The sequence below is a fragment of the Struthio camelus genome, chromosome 25 (genome assembly GCF_040807025.1).
Source record: "Struthio camelus isolate bStrCam1 chromosome 25, bStrCam1.hap1, whole genome shotgun sequence".
In the NCBI taxonomy this organism is placed as follows: Eukaryota; Metazoa; Chordata; class Aves; order Struthioniformes; family Struthionidae; genus Struthio; species Struthio camelus.
The window spans coordinates 7915112-7930376 of NC_090966.1; the positions used below are offsets into that span (position 1 = coordinate 7915112).

Below are 15265 nucleotides of genomic sequence, written 5' to 3' on the forward strand. Positions count from 1 at the left end.
CCCAGCAGTGCCGAGCCGAGCCGAGCCGGGCTGGGCCGGGCAGAGCAGAGCGGAGCTGGGCCCAGCAGTGCCGAGCCAGGCTGGGCCGGTCCGGGCAGAGTGGAGCTGGGCCCAGAGGTGCCGAGCCGGGCTGGGCCGGTCCGGGCAGAGCGGAGCTGGGCCCAGAGGTGCCGAGCCGGGCTGGGCCGGGCCGGGCAGAGTGGAGCTGGGCCCAGAGGTGCCGAGCCGAGCCGGGCCGGGCCAAATCGGGCAGAGCCGAGCGGAGCGGAGTGGAGCTGGGCCCGGCGGTGCCGAGCCGAGCCGGGCGGAGCGGAGTCGGGCCGGGGCGGCGGGGCCGGGGCAGCCCGGGGCGGGCAGGACCCCGGGGCGGGGCGGTCCCGGTTTCGCTTTCGTTTCCGCGGGCGGCGGCGGGGCCGGGAGGGAGCGGCCCGGGGGCGGCGGGGAGCCGGGGCCGGGGGCGGCCCGGGGGCGGCGGGGAGCCGGGGCGGGGGCGGCGGGGAGCCGGGGCCGGGGGCGGGGAGCCGGGGCGGCGGCGGCGGCGGCGGCACCGGGCCGGGGGCATGGCCGGCCGCACGGTGCGCGTCGCGGGCCTCCCCGCGCACCTGCCGCCCGACCGCCTGGCCGACAAGCTCACCATCCACTTCCTGCGCGCCCGCCACGGCGGCGGCGACATCGCCGACGTCCGGGTGCTGCCCGGCGCCCCGGCCCGCGCCCTCGTCACCTTCGAGGAGGCGGCAGGTAACGCGGGCGGCGGGCGCGGGGGCGGGCGCGACGCCTCGCCGCCTGGCCCGGCCCGGTCCCGTCCGCCCGGCCCGGCCGCTCAGGGCTCGTCTCTCTCCCCGCGCAGTGGCCCGGCGGGTGCTGGAGGCCGAGGACCACGTGCTGCGGATCGGGGGGCAGAGCTACCCGCTGGAGGTGACCGCGCACGCCCCGGAGCCGAGCCCCGACGAGGTAGAGACGGCGCCGTCCCGCCCGGCACACGCGCGCAGCAAGGGAGACCTCGCGCCTTCCTGCCGGCTGCATGAGAGTTAAATTCATTTGTATTCAAGTGAGGCATGAGCACAGGAACAGCCGAGCGGGCTTTGCCCTCGGCTGCCCAGTGTTTGTGCCTGCCAAAGGAAGGGAGAGCGGTAAGACTGGAGGGGGCGCGCTTTTCCCCAGCCCATCTGGTGGTCCATGGGGGGATGCGCTTAATGCCTCAGCCGTGTCATCAGCTGGACAGGCAAAGCGTGTCTTTTTCCTCTCTCCCCCTGGCAGGAGAGGTTAGGAGACACACTGGTGCCCACGAGGCGCTGTGGATGTCTTGTGTCTTCCTCTGGTTTCAGGAGGCTGGGGCAGTAGCCACGTCTCAGGGCTGCGTGCTGAACGCCCAGGCAGGGCACCTAGCTAGCCAGGCGTTGGAGACCTTTCCACAGGTCCATGGTGCCAGACTGCTTGATGGACTATAGCTGGAGGATGGGGAGAGCAAGTAGGCAACTGCATTTCAGATGCAGAAGGGATTGTATTCGAGCCAGGAGAGTGGATTGCTTGGTTTTGGGCTGTTTGCACAGCTCACAGCATGTGTAAGTGGGGCTGCATCTCTGTGCAGGATGGGTAGGAAGCCCAAAAGCTGCTTGAGCTGGCTGGAGCTTTCTGCCCTGCCTGTGTTCTACTCCCACCTATTCTGAATAGCAGGATGCAGGGAGCTGGAGGTGACAGGTCGTGTCATCTCTTCTGTCATAATAATGCAGGGACTGTGGCAAGTGCCAGGTGCCTTTACCTCCCCTGTGCCTTGCAGGTGGGGGTGCTGTTGGTCCTTGCTTGCTCACCCCCTTACCCTGTTTCTGTAGATCTTCATACATGTTTACATGATAGTCGACTATGGGAAGCTTCCTGCTGGCAAAACCCTCCTGAGGAACTTGCATAAAGGCTATAGCAATGTGCAGGTCAACTTTGACTCCAAGGACACACACTGCATAGTCAAGGGACCATTCACTGAGCTGCAGGCCTTCAGCAGAGATCTACTGTGCAGCCTGAACATCAAAAGCCAACCAGTTGGAGAGAGTCTCCCGCCAGGCTCCAGCCATGTGGCCCAAGGCACCAGGATGCACGATCACCAGCAAGAGCCTGTCTCCATTGAATCAGCACCAAAGACGTCAGCAAAACTGCCACACTGGGACCAGGTGTGTGAAAAGGCAGCTGAGGTCCCATCACATCGAAGTCCAGTGGATGGGAAAGCCATGGAGCAGCTAGAGGACTTCTCCCTAGTGATGGACTCAGATATTTACTTGTACATGCAGAGGTTCTGTGCTTACGAGTACCATGGTGTGCTATGCCGGCATCATGTGGACGTGGTTGACGTTAGCAATGATGGCATCGTCATACTGTACCTCCGACCATCTGCAGGTACATCATCTGGGGACATGGCTGCCTTGGGACAGGCCCGCCTGGCTCTGCAGCAGCTCTACCAGCAGTTGGAAGTGAGCCTACGCAAGGAGAAGATTGACAAGGGAGGCTTGGATGTGGACAGCCAGGCACAGAGGGCTCTGTCACGGGAGCTGCAGAAACTGTATCCCCGGCTGCTCTGCCATGAGGATGAGAGGCAGCTTTATCTCATTGGAAACCTGGTTGATGTTTCCCAGGCCAAGCAGTATCTTCAAGATTTCAGCACCAGAAGAGAGGCTGCGCACACAATCAGCAAACTCAGAAGCTCCCCGCCCTCACACCTGGCAACCTCCCACACTGTAGAGGCTGCACTGCACAAGTCCAGAAGCCCTGGGAACACCTCATCCTCAGGGCGCAGCCCAAGAAAGTTGGAGCTGAAAGGTGAGCCCCAGCTAGCTGCCAGCTTCAGCACGCCGAAAGCTAACCAATCTCAGGCCAGCCCAGGGCTTTTGCTGAATCAGGACTCTCCACTGGTGCAACAAGCACAGCTTTCTGGAAAGCACTTATCAGAAAGAGATGCCCTCGGTCCAAGCGACCCAGCAGCACTGAGCCAGCAGTACCAGGCTCGTGTCACTACAAGAGATGTGGTCTTGGGGTCATCAGCAGAGTGTCAGCAGAAGGACCCCAAAGAATGGGACCATATGAAAGGAGGTGCTGTGCTTACACGACCCAAGACCCTGTCTCCCTTTGGGGGCAAAGAAAACAGCACTTCGCAGCATTCTGGGGACTCTAAAGGCTCAAGTCCCATCAAGCACCGACCCCTCACTAGCATGACTGGTACCGTTCAGTCCCTGAATCTCTTTGACACAACAAGGGCCTCTTCCACGTTGGACTCTAAACCCTCTGAATCTAAGGCCTTGCTGCGACGCTCCAATAGCTTCTCCCTGCCAAAATCAAGGGAAAGCAGCAAGCCCCGAGACACTGTCAGGGCCATCAGTGGAGGTGATAGGGTGAGTGAAGAAATGAGCCTGGACTTGCTGCAGTGGTCTTACCTGAAAGACGTTTGCCGTTCTGCTATTGAGGAACTGTGCAGGGATGGCAGCGTGCAGATCTCAGAGCATCGTGCTGGGGACTGCACTGTGCTGACATTGGAGGCAGAGGACAGGAACAAGCTTTTTCAGGCTAGATGGAAGGTGGAAACTCTTGTGCAAAAGTGTCCTGACCTCGTGTGTCAGAGTATGAGTTACTCGGAGCTTGCTATAGATGGGCCAGATGACAATGCCCTGAGCGAACTGTGCAGCCTCTTGCAAGGAAGTTCCCTCAAGGTTGGACTAAGCAAAGATAAGTACAAGTTATATCTTGCCTGCCCCAAGGAGATGCTGCCAGGCGTGACTGAGGCATTCCAGGTGTTTTCTTCCAGGAGACGGCATGCCCTGAAGGCTTCATCCTTGTCTCCAGGACCAGTGAGAGCGTTGAGTGAAGAGTCACCAAGTGCCATCCAGCCAAGGAGAAGCCAGGATGCTATGCTGGGTGCAGCCCTTCCCGATAGCCTGGAGTCCCTACAGATGGGCCTACAGCACCTGGACATTAATGCTAAAGCAGCCCACTCAGTCGCGCTTGGGGCTTTCCAGCTGCAAGGGGCTGAGGAAACGAGCCCTCCCAGCCCTTGGCAGTTCCAGCAAGCGTTGGGACAGGAGGAGGCCAATGACCATGCAGATTCTAGGGCTGTGCCAGGAGGAAGCAGCCTTCTCAGCCCTACTGGAGTGACCAACCAAAGTCCTGCTGGCCTGAGGGAGTCCCAAGACCAGCCAAAGACAAAGCTATCTAGTGGGGAGCCTGACGTTGCACGGCTAAAGCAGGTTTTGCCAGATAGATTCCAGTTTGCAAGACACAAGAGCAGAGGAGGCCACAATGAGGAGATGGGACATCTGCGGTCACCAGTTCCTGCAGCAGACGGTGCTCCTCACTCCTTACCTGCTTGGCTCTACAGGGCTATGACCCCTGAGCCACACCAGGCTACAACAGAGCAGTCACCCGCAGCAGACTCCATGGGCCAAGAAAGGGCCCTACTCCCGACTGGCAGGACCAATGCGCAGGAGGAGCCTGACTGCTCATCACTGCAGACAGGAGGCCCCAGCCTTGGACAGGAAACATGCAAGACTCCTCTGAATCGGTGTGATGCCTGCCAGGATGCATGTGTGACATGTCAGGCACCCTGTGGCCATGCCCTGTGCAGGACCTGTTTTGCAGCAGATAGTACCCAGCCGGCTTGCTGCCGTGCCAACTCTGTTGCCCCAGGCCGCAAGCTCTCGGGGACATTCAAGCTCTCCTCCCTGTCACAGAGCCTGCCTGGTTACTATCGAGACCTAACGCTTCAGGTTGCCTACAACATCCCTGATGGTGTGCAAGGGGTAGGTACCTAGCCACAGGGGCCTTTCCCCTCCTGCTGCAGGCAATGCAGTGGGTTCTGGGAGTGTGGCTAGGGTGGGGGGGGGGAGGCAGCTATAGCTCATACATCATGTGCAAAGTGGTAGAGGTATTGCCTCGTGGAAGGCAAAATTTCTACACAGGGTTTGGGAGCAGCTTGCTGCTTTTCAAAAGCATATGAACTCCAGCTTTAATTCAAAGGAGTATCAGCCCACAGGGCCACAAACTTCCATGTATTTTCAAGCTGGACAGAATCTCAGAAGTCGGATCTGAGGGTCTGCACGCAGGTGGTTGTTTAAAATGTTTTCTTCTCATTATAAGGTTGGCGACCCCTGCCCAGGACAGCCTTACAAAGGGGGAACTTTCCATGCCTACCTGCCTGACAACAGGGAAGGGCAGAAGACAGCAGTGCTGCTGAAGAAAGCATTTGAGCATGGGCTAACATTCCAGATCAAGTCCTTCAGTGGAGAGGAAAGAGTGACATGGGGCCTTATCCCACACAAAACCTCCTGGAACGGAGGCAAGGCCAGGTATGGGTCAGCTAAATCAAAGCCTTCAGGTATTGCTTAGCAATAACAGGAGCAGAGACATGCACTTCAGCTCAACAAATCCTGGGACCTGGGGTGCTTCCAGGCTCCCACAAGGGCAGAGTCGGTGCCCTGCTCCTTCTCGCAGGGCAGCTGCTGTGTGGCAGATCAGCACTGGCCCACTCCAGCTGGAGCCCTTCCCCATCTCACACTCCTCAGTCCCCCATGGAGCAAGAATTCTGGGCTCTGCTCACTTGCAGCTCCTTTTTCCTGGCTTCTCCCATAACAGCTCTCTGCAGCCAGCTGTGGCAGTGCAAACAGCAGCAGCTAGCTGCTGCTTGTAGCTCCAGGCAACAGAACTTCCACTCTCGCTCTAGTTGCGAGGCTAGAGCGAAAGTAAACTGTCTCCCCCCAACCCCCAACGGTTTTGGCACTGTCACCAGCATTTACAGCACTTCCCTCTCTGCCCCACAGGAACGGGTATCCAGATGCCCAGTATCTCCACGAGGTTTGCACAGTCCTGAAGAAATTGGGCATCGCGTAAGGCTCCCTGTCTGAGCAGCCACATCCCATTCCTTCGCTTCACCTTCCTTCCTAGCTGCCATAACTGCAGCTCAAAGTTGACAGCTCAGGAAAAGACTTGCTTGTCCAGCGAGCTCCTCGCATCCTCAGAGGTAGCTAGAAATCTGCACATTAGTGACAGCAGCTCCTCCAGCCCCCTGAGCCCTAGCTTGAATCTAAGCTTCACTGAAACTCCAGCTCCTCCTGGATGCATGTCTTCACCAACTAGTTAAGCAGGAGCTGGTTTCAACACCAGATCCAGGCTGAGCCTCACATGGCTTTCAACAGGGTGTCAATAACTCAAATCCAGGCAGAAGCCTGCTTGCGGCCCAGCCCCACCTTCTGGAATTGTGTTCCTCCTCTGGCTAATATGGGCAGCTTCCAGCCCAGCCACTTCCAGCACCTGTGGCAAAGCTGAGCTGTCATTAATTTCAGCTGTTAACTTAGACATTTCATTCCTCAAGTAGACAGCCTCAAGCTACAGCCCCTCCCCAGCACCTGTTCTGGGGACAGCAGGAAGCCTTATGTTCTCTTGGAGGGAACATTAACAGGTTTCAGCTCCTAGGACAGCTGCCTCCCATGACAATATATAGACATGGACTGTCTCAAGGTGAAGAAATGCAAATAAACAAGCTTTATTCCCCCATTTTTATTAGTGGTTGCTCATGCCTTGTCTTACAGTCACCCCCAGGCACCTATTTCAATCTAGCCAGGCTACAGAGACAGCCAGACGCAGATTAAAGCACGGAGGCCAGCAACAGGCTCTGCAAACAAAACCAGCTATAGCTGCCCTCCAGAACAGAGCGTTACAAGATGGATGTAACACTCAAGGCAACAATTAACATTTGTCCTTGAGCAGAGGCTCTTCTCACCCTGGGAGAGCTGTTAAAAATCGATAAACTGAATGTGTCCACACACTGCCTGCCTGCAGAAACAACCCAAGTGCCCTAGAGGCTGAGCTGGGGGCAGGGGGTTCTGCTCTGGCAGGAGATTGAGCAGCATGCCACTGAGGGTTTTGTTATGCTTTTAATTAACATTTGAAACACATAAGGCATATGGCAACATTAGACAGAGGAGCATTACACATTGTAGTCATGTAAACAGCATTGGCACACTTGCTTTCTGTCCAACTTGGTTACACGCACAAAGCAGAATTATATTTTTTAAACAAAGCTTTTCCAAGTGTCTGTAGGATGAGTGTCACTCGCATCACAGATCTGCAAATCAACATGACTCAGATGGTACAGACCAGACCATATGTTGTAAGAGGCTCAGCGTCTAATGCATTTCACATCATGCTCACATACTACTTGCCAGTCACACTTTGCCATCACCAGGGCTTAGAACACCAGAGACTTCATTTGGCAACAACAGTGGTTTTACATCTATGATAGCAGCGGTAAGCAGGCCAGGCTCCTGCACCGATTAAAGCCTGATACCCACAACACTTAGTTGTCACTGATCACTCAACTCTCATAACACAGGTGTTCTGAAATGAAATATACAGCTAAACTCCTGCCCCCCTTCTCAACATATCTTCAATCTTTGCTAATGCTACAGAACTTAGTAGGGGTTGTGCTCCTCTGTGCAAGGTGAGGCTGCTTCCCTTTCTCTTCTACAGTTAGCATGCAACAGAAACGAGCATGAGAGAAAATTAGAGTCAAAAGCTTGACTACAGCTGCCTGGTGATAGCAAGAGTTGCATTTTGTCCAAGATCAGAACTGCCAAAACTGAATCCAAAGAGGTGACTACAGTAATGACATGGGAGCAGCATTTCAACAGTTATCCCTGTGCTTAGTAACATAAGCACATGCACCCAATGCAGTGCGTACCCAGCAGCGCAAGAGGCAGAGGGCAGGGCCAAGGAAGCCTTTCCTTCTGTGCGCATGAACTCAGTACTCATGCTTTTCACCTGGCCTCCTCTCCTCATGGCACAGCCTTTGGGTCAGGCAATCAGTAAAATAAGCGTCCAACTGCACTTCTGCTATCTGAAATGGCATGCACGACATAAGCACAGGAATCCTCCATTTCCCTGATAGTATGAGTTTGCCCTAAACAGTTAAGCAACATCCGGAATGGAATGATTCTTTTTTTTTAATCCTAGTTTTTTGGTCCTTGGTATACAACCTGCTGGTTAACTTTAATAAGTTAAGACACTTAAAGTTGTTTTACATAGGTTTCATACTTATTGGCCCTTAAAAGTGTTTGCCTATAAAAAAAGACTATTAAAAAAGGAGCATTAATTAGCTAGGCAGCAAGGAACAAGGTTATATTTAATCTTAGTCTTTCTGTAGAAAACATTGTTGCTACTGAGGGAGAAAACACAGTTAAATTCAGTAACTGAAGACCATAGTAATTGCTCAGAACTCATATCCTGAACAGGGCTTCAGGAATTTGTAGATAGAAAAATAGACTAGCAGCTACCCTAGGAGACCAGGGAGCCCTAACTGCTTCCAGAGAGCCAAAGCATGGGCAGCAGATAACACCTCAATTGAGAAGTCATTACAGGGGAGACAACTGCTTTACAATACAACTCTTCTGGATTCAGGCGCACAGAACATCCAGGACAGTCCTGGAAAGTCGGTAATACATGTAAAGAGGGTGTCACATTCAAGCAAAGTCAAACTACATCACCAGTGTTCACAAAACAGAGCTAGCAAGGATCACAACAGGTTTTTGGCAGTACTTTGAAAGGCCTGAATGGGAAAGGCTCCGGTGACTTCCTAGTCCTTACAAGCATGTAGAGAAGGCACTGAGATACCGTCTTCTGTGGTGCATCACAAGGCAGCATATGTCAGAGGTGCCCTACAAGAAGCTTCAAGATTCCTACTTCCTTCCTTCACACTGTATCAAGATGGACCAGATTATAAAGCCTTCCTATGCTGCCTAATCTAAGGCCATCTAAGTAAGGCACTGGGCATACACTTAGTAGTTGAGAGTAAAGCAGAAAGATGTTACTGTAAAACACAATTTGATAGTTTCCCCTTTATAAGTTTGCAGAATCTCAAGATTCGCAGTGCTGTGTGCCATTTGAGCATGCTGCGCTTTCATCAAGGTGAAGTCAGGTTTCACAGAGGAACAGGTCCAGACTTTCCATCTCATCAATTTAGACAGTCGTTCTGTTGTCAGACATGGTAAAGCAGCATTAGACACTGTTTGACTTCATCTAAATTAGCAGGATAGAGGCAGGTTGAGAGCAGAAGCAGCAAGATTTTGGATTCAGAAAAGGTTAAGAGTTGTGCTGTGAATTTCATTAGCCTGTGTTTATGAAGTTCACATACCAAGCGCAAGAAATGGAAAGATAAGCATCTGTGACTGCGCACTAGCCCTTCTCCAAGGTCCTAGGTGTTAGGGCTGTTTTAATATTTAAAAGTTAACCAGAGCAAGTCCCGTGGAGTCTATGTCTATGCATCTCTAATAGGTAGCAAAACTAGGGACTGAACCCCAGCACCTGAAATACAAGCTGCACTGTTAGATGGGAGCACCATTTATTTCTCCTGTGGAGGATACAGCTGACAGAGGAAGAAGCCACGTTCTCTTGCTACTTACGCAGAAAAACCCTCAACGCAACGTTTCACTGTGTTCTCAAGCAGAGAGGGGCTTTTCATACAGGGCTCTAGCCAAGCGGGCCCTTTCCTTCCTGGAGTTTGGTTGAGCAGCAACACTTGGCAAATGTTTGCTCCTGGAGCCTGAGCTCTTCCATGATGGGCAGCTCTTCTTGGTGCTCTCACATTTACTTTTTCAAATCCAAAATGAAGCCTAAAACCCTGCAGCACCTGCAATCCATGAAAAGGCTCAAACTGCTAAAGCAAATGCAAACAGCAACACAGTCACCCAGGGTTGAAAACAGAGCACAACAGTAAGGAGGGGCACCACCCACGACATTAAGTGCTCACAGAATTAGGTTTGGATCTCTGCACAGTTACACTGCCAAGTGCATGGAAGAAAAGAGGAGAAACAGTTGTAGTCTGGGAGGAGCACCTCAGGTGGTCCCTAAAGCCTTGGTGCAGTAAGAGAACCTAAGCATGCCAAGACTGGCAGTTTCAGGGGAAAGAAGAGGCAAGTCCTACTGCAGCACCAAACCATAACATGTGAGCTGGTTTGAGTGGCTGCCTAGAGAGACAGTTAGAAGAGAATGGAAAGCGCAATTGAGACTGCTCAAGATGCCCAGGTCAAGAGGCTTGACACGGAGCTAGACAGTTTGCCATCTGTACTTGTAACTCAATGATAGCTTCACTGAATGACTTGCCATGGAATCCTGAGCTAGCCCAGGATTTCCCGAGAAGCAGGTTTACAGGATTGGTTCTTGCCAGTTACCTCCTAAACTGCATCATCTTCTCCCTAATGCACAGGGCACAGCACAAAGCAAGTGTTAACAGATGCTTATCCCCGTCTTGCTGAAGTCCGATTACACACTGCAGCCCTTGGAAATACAAACATGAGAGTGAAGTTTAGCCTTAATGATATCAACTTAGAGCCCAACATTAATAAAGCACAGCGCCAACATCAATTGTTCCAGTCATTTGAGACACAGTTGAGTCCTTATGGTCTCTAAAAATCAAACACAGTTTGTCCTCCCTTTGCAGTTTGGGATCGGAAAACAGACAAGATCACAGAACCCAACTGAAATTTTTCTTCAGTATTTAGACACAAACCAGACCAGCCTCTCAGGTCATTTGCTGACTGCACAGGGAAGTGACTGCAAATCAAGAGTGCAATACGCTATAGACTCCAAAATGCCAAGCTGATTATTTACAAGGCAAGGACAAGATGACCTGTTACTATCTCACTGGTATTAGAGGCCTGTGAAAGCAGAAGGGAAAGAGCGTGGTAAGTGTAATTGCACAGTAGCCAGTGCTAGAACAAGACTAGGCCAGCCACACTTTTCCTCTGGCTACCTAAGAAGCTTCCTCAGTTTGGCCCATTCTTTTGCTGAATGTGTTTCTCACAGGTGACAGGGCAAGTGCTACTACATGGGCTCAGTTTCTGTGGAGATACTTGGCAGCTGCTATCACATTCGTTTCACATTTTCGTTTTACATAGATAGGCTAGGCAGTTGCTAATTACTAGCTGCCTGGAAGCTTCAGTTGCACTGCCAGAGGAAAATAAGATTAGCTTGGAATTTCAGAAGAGAAACAATTGATTAGAAAAGTGTGTGAAATAGGCTTCAAAACATAAAGCTAAGCTAGGGCAGGAGGCATACCTAGCAAAGGGCCAGTCATGACAAGAGCATGCAAACCTCATCTGAACTTTAACCACGATGCTCCTGTATTGACAAAGATGAAAGCTACTGAACTGTCCATTTCCAGGTCCCAAAGAGATCAGGGAGGTAAACCATGAATTCACAATCTGCACACATCTCTCTCCTCATTAGTTCTCTTCTTTCTTGGATTCTTCCTTCGGTACTTCAGGAACTAGGATGACCTTCCCAACATTCTTCTTCTCTTGCATCTGCCTCATGGCATCTGCCACCTAGAAACAACAGGAATCCCATGAGATCCACACCCACCATGCAGTGCAGTCACACCCTTCCTAGGCTCCCTTGGTCCACCCAGGCTAGTCTGAGGGGATCCATGAGGTGGCTTTTCCCGCAGCCCAAACAAGTGCCAGACATCTGAGTGCCTCTGCACAGATGCACTTTGGACAGAGCTGGGCACTACCTGAGACTGCCTACAGGAAACTGTCCTCAGTAATTCTCACGCACACCATAGAAAGAATGCTCTACTGTGCAAGCTGGGAAAGACAGCAGAGGCGTGGAAAGGAAGCTGTAGTGACACACAGAGGGAAACATAGCAGAGACGCAGCCAACAGCCAGAAGGACAACACTGTTACCACCTACACAACCCTAGGACAACAATTTACAGATTTTTAAGCAAAACAGCACCTGGGCCATGCTTAGAATCAACATAGTTTTCCTTAAGCACTTGCCTCAGACTAGGTTGCAGATCAGTAACGCCAACGGATTGTTACCAAGTCCTTTGCTCCCCTGCAATAGCCCCTACCCCAGCAAAAGATTTCAAGGGAAGAAACTGACTCTACTCAGACACAGTGATGCAGTAGCATCGAGCACACCAGCTGCTGAAGAAGCTGCAGCTTCCCTTTCAACATCCTCCTTCTGCTTCACTGCCTGGGCTCCCTTCCATCCAGGGAAGGTTGCTGCTGCCCTTTCCAGCCGTCCGCGTAATTATGCAGGGTGCAGACTCAGAGCAGTCTCCAGTCTGATGTATAACCCTATCGCTTCATGGGCTGCTGCTAGCCACAGAACACAGCTGAGCACCTGCTTGGTTCCACAGGGACACTGTCTGGCACTGTCCAGCTCTGTGCATTGGAGCAGAAGACCCCAGCCACTTTCCTTGCCCTTAATACTTAAAGGGAGGAGGGTCGTGAATGTCTGAGAACAGCTGGTTGTTGCAACCGTTCAGCCCCCACAAATGAGGTGCTCACCTTGAGTCAGAGCTTACTGTACAGAAAACACAGTACTTTCTGGATGCTGTCAGCTTGTACATTAGCTCAGGACTTACCTGTTCAAAGGGCCATACAGAGTCTATCTTGGGCTTGATCTTGCCTTGGCTGTACAGGTTAACCAGCTTGGTTATAACACCTCCAAGAAGCTCATACTCTTCCTCCATATTTCCAAGGTTGTAGCCGCACACAGCCTTGTTATGGTGTAGGAGCTGCAAGGCATTGATGCTGAACTGGTTCCACCAGGTTTTAGCCACAGCCATGAGGTTCTTCTTCTGCCCAGTGATCAGGTTTGAGACTCCTAAAAAGGAGGAGACAAGCCACAGATGAGCTGGAGTCAACACAACACAAAAGGCCACAGGCTTCCCTTGTAACAGGTCAGACAATACCCAGGGTAACAGCTGCTCACACAGGATACTGTGATGGAGAGCAGCTGTGAGAACTGGACCATATCAGAATCTGACCAATCAACCCTCAGTGAAAGCATGGGCCTGCTTTGGCCACAAGGCGCGCAGACTGCGGAGTATTGGCATCCGTGTACTGCAAAAACAAAAAACTCCTCCTCCCTTAGGAGGGCGGCAGCAGTACAACTAGATTGAAGCACTGGCAGAGGCAAGAGAGGGTTACATGTCACATTCAGCACCGCTGACAGGACAGAACTCCCTTCTGCCGCAGCCAAGCTTCTCCAGGGAAGCCACACACTGCAATGGTTAATCACCAGAACAACAGAGGCAGCACTCTGATGCAGCACTCTGATGCAAGCGTCTGGAATCCCACTGGGGACTGTGTGAGCGCTTTGTCTACGGAAACAAAAATCACACTGTTTCAGGGCTGGGGAATGGAGAGATAAGTATTCAGCAGCTTTGAACCTCATCACCCACACATCCCTTAATAAAAAAGCCAGTTTCTATTAGTGCTGTACATTAAGTCAGGCCAGACAAAGCAGCTGTGCCAGTGTCCCTCCATGAGGACATTCCAGCTTCCCCTGCAGGCACTTATTCACACTCAATGAGCAACCTGCTCATGGGAGGGCAGAGCACTGCAGTCTGTGATCAGAGCTCTCAGGACAAGGCACAAATCTCACTCTCCTCAGCGCCCCACCCAAGTAGGGCATCTTAAAAACCCTGATGAAATAACTGAACTCTAACTGACACAGCAGCAAGCAACTGTGATGCTCCCTCATGGCCTTGTGACCAAGCCCACAGCAATGCAGAGCATTCCCATGCATGCAGCTCACACCCACTCTGCTCTCACATGGTCCCTCATAAACAGGAGCTCAGGCTTCGGACACACTGCTCAGCACTCAGCTCTCACACTCACCGTAAGTTATGAGTTTGCCCATTGGCTTCAAGAGGTGAAACGCTTTGGATGTGTCAGATCCTCCCAGTGGGTCCATGACGATGTCAACACCTAGAGGCAATTGAAAGTAACTAGAAGTTTCTTTGTACTTTAAATAAATGCAAGACAGTTGTAGAAATCCTCTACCACACAGTACCTTTGGGAGAGATTTTCCGGACCTCTTCTACATAATCCATCGTTCTGTAGTCAATAGGGTGAGCAACCCCACTCTCCCTGAGTGCATCATGCTTAGAGGCAGATGCTGTGCCAAAAATGGTGACATTTTCTACGGTCTTGCACAGCTGAATGGCAGCAGTTCCCACACCACCTGGAAAAAAGCAGCAAGAAAGACTTAGAAGTAAACAGAGAATCAGAACAGCTAGAAAGCCTCTGGACGTGTAAGTTACCCCTGCTTGTACTAATCCCACGACTCCATTAAGACTTGGAATAAAGGCTTTGTCTGAGGCAAACCAAAACTTGCAAATCATGCTTGGGAAGACTGATTCAGGCTCCTGCGAAATGGCGTTAGCCCCTTACACCTCTGCCAGGGCTTCTGAGGCAGCAAGCCCAGTCTGACTGCACAGCAGTTTCCAGGGCATTTGCCAGCGTCTGTGTCAATGTGACACCTGCATCTCCAGCAAATGATGTTTTCTCAGTCCAGCACTATCGGGATTGCCTCATGACCTGTGTGCCCCCACTAAGAAGCAGTGTATTGAGGCCAAGAGTCACGGCATGGGCTGGCAACAGTTACTTACCTGCAGCCATGTGGATGAGAACACTCTGGTTGGGTCTCAGGTTTCCAAAGTCAAAGAGGATCATGTAGGCAGTAATGTAGTTGACAGGAAAAGCGGCTCCTTCCTCGAAGCTCATTCCCTCAGGCATCAACCATGTCTGATTAGCTGGCACATTCACGACTTCTTGCCAGAGTCCCGACTTAGCCAGTACTATTACCTTATCGCCAACCTAAAACAAACAAACAAAAAACCCCAAAAAACCACAGGAGCTGGTCTGAAACGAGCTCCAGGCTAGCACCAGCTAGCGCCCACGACCCCGCGCTGGGCCGGCCGCCTGCCCGCCGCTCCCCGGGCGCTCCGCAGGGGCTCGGCCCCGCGCTCCCGCGGCCGGCGGGGGACCCCGCCCTGCCGACAGGCCAGCGGCTCGGCGCGGGCGGCCCCGGGGAGGGCCCGGAGCGCCTCAGCGGCCGCAGCGCAGCCCCGGCCGGGCCGCGCCCCGCCGCCTCCCGCCAGGGCCCCGCCGGGCCGGGCCGCCGCCCCTCACCTGCCGGCCGCGGACGCCGTCGCCCAGGGCGCGCACGGTGCCGGCGCACTCCATGCCGGGGCAGTAGGGCGGCGGCGGCTGCCGCTCGTACAGCCCCTGCCGCGCCAGCAGGTCGGCGAAGTTGAGGCCGCAGGCGCGGACGCGCACCGAGAGCTCGCCGGGCCCCGGGCCGCCGCCGCGCCGCGCCTGCACCTTCACCTTCTCGTAGCCGCCGAAGCCCGTCAGCACCAGCGCGCGGTGCTCGGCCGCCGCCGCGTCGCCGCCGCCGCCCGCCGGCGGCTCGGGGCCGGGGGCCGGGGCCGGTTCGG

General features: G+C 53.2%; 2 protein-coding genes across 3 annotated transcripts; one reads left to right on the forward strand and one right to left on the reverse strand.

Moving 5' to 3' along the window:
• Nucleotides 1-525: 525 nt before the first annotated feature.
• LOC104153617 (uncharacterized) lies at nt 526-6525 on the forward strand. 2 transcript variants are annotated; one of them, XM_068918808.1, is made up of 5 exons: nt 526-738; nt 848-951; nt 1830-4775; nt 5113-5321; nt 5793-6525. In XM_068918808.1, exons 1-5 carry the CDS (start codon nt 561-563, stop codon nt 5860-5862), a joined length of 3507 nt encoding a protein of 1168 aa, XP_068774909.1. In that variant the 5' UTR covers nt 526-560; the 3' UTR covers nt 5863-6525. The 2 variants fall into 2 exon arrangements, with proteins under 2 accessions (XP_068774909.1, XP_068774910.1); XM_068918809.1 differs by lacking the exons at nt 526-738; nt 848-951 and adding an exon at nt 974-1130.
• Nucleotides 6526-6886: 361 nt separating this feature from the next.
• VAT1 (vesicle amine transport 1) lies at nt 6887-15248 on the reverse strand (the record flags this gene model as incomplete). Its single annotated transcript, XM_068918811.1, has 6 exons — nt 6887-11351; nt 12401-12642; nt 13662-13751; nt 13837-14007; nt 14435-14642; nt 14958-15248. Coding segments are annotated over 6 exons (1104 nt in total), but the record flags the coding sequence as incomplete, so codon positions are not given.
• Between the last annotated feature and the right edge of the window lie 17 nt (nt 15249-15265).

Bases quoted from the DNA above. Each gene is read 5' to 3' on its own strand.
- LOC104153617 (XM_068918808.1), top strand. From the start codon at position 561: ATGGCCGGCCGCACGGTGCGCGTCGCGGGCCTCCCCGCGCACCTGCCG. The intron at 739-847 runs GTAACGCGGGCG...CTCCCCGCGCAG, and splicing joins CACCTTCGAGGAGGCGGCAG to TGGCCCGGCGGGTGCTGGAG. The intron at 952-1,829 runs GTAGAGACGGCG...CTGTTTCTGTAG, and splicing joins CGGAGCCGAGCCCCGACGAG to ATCTTCATACATGTTTACAT.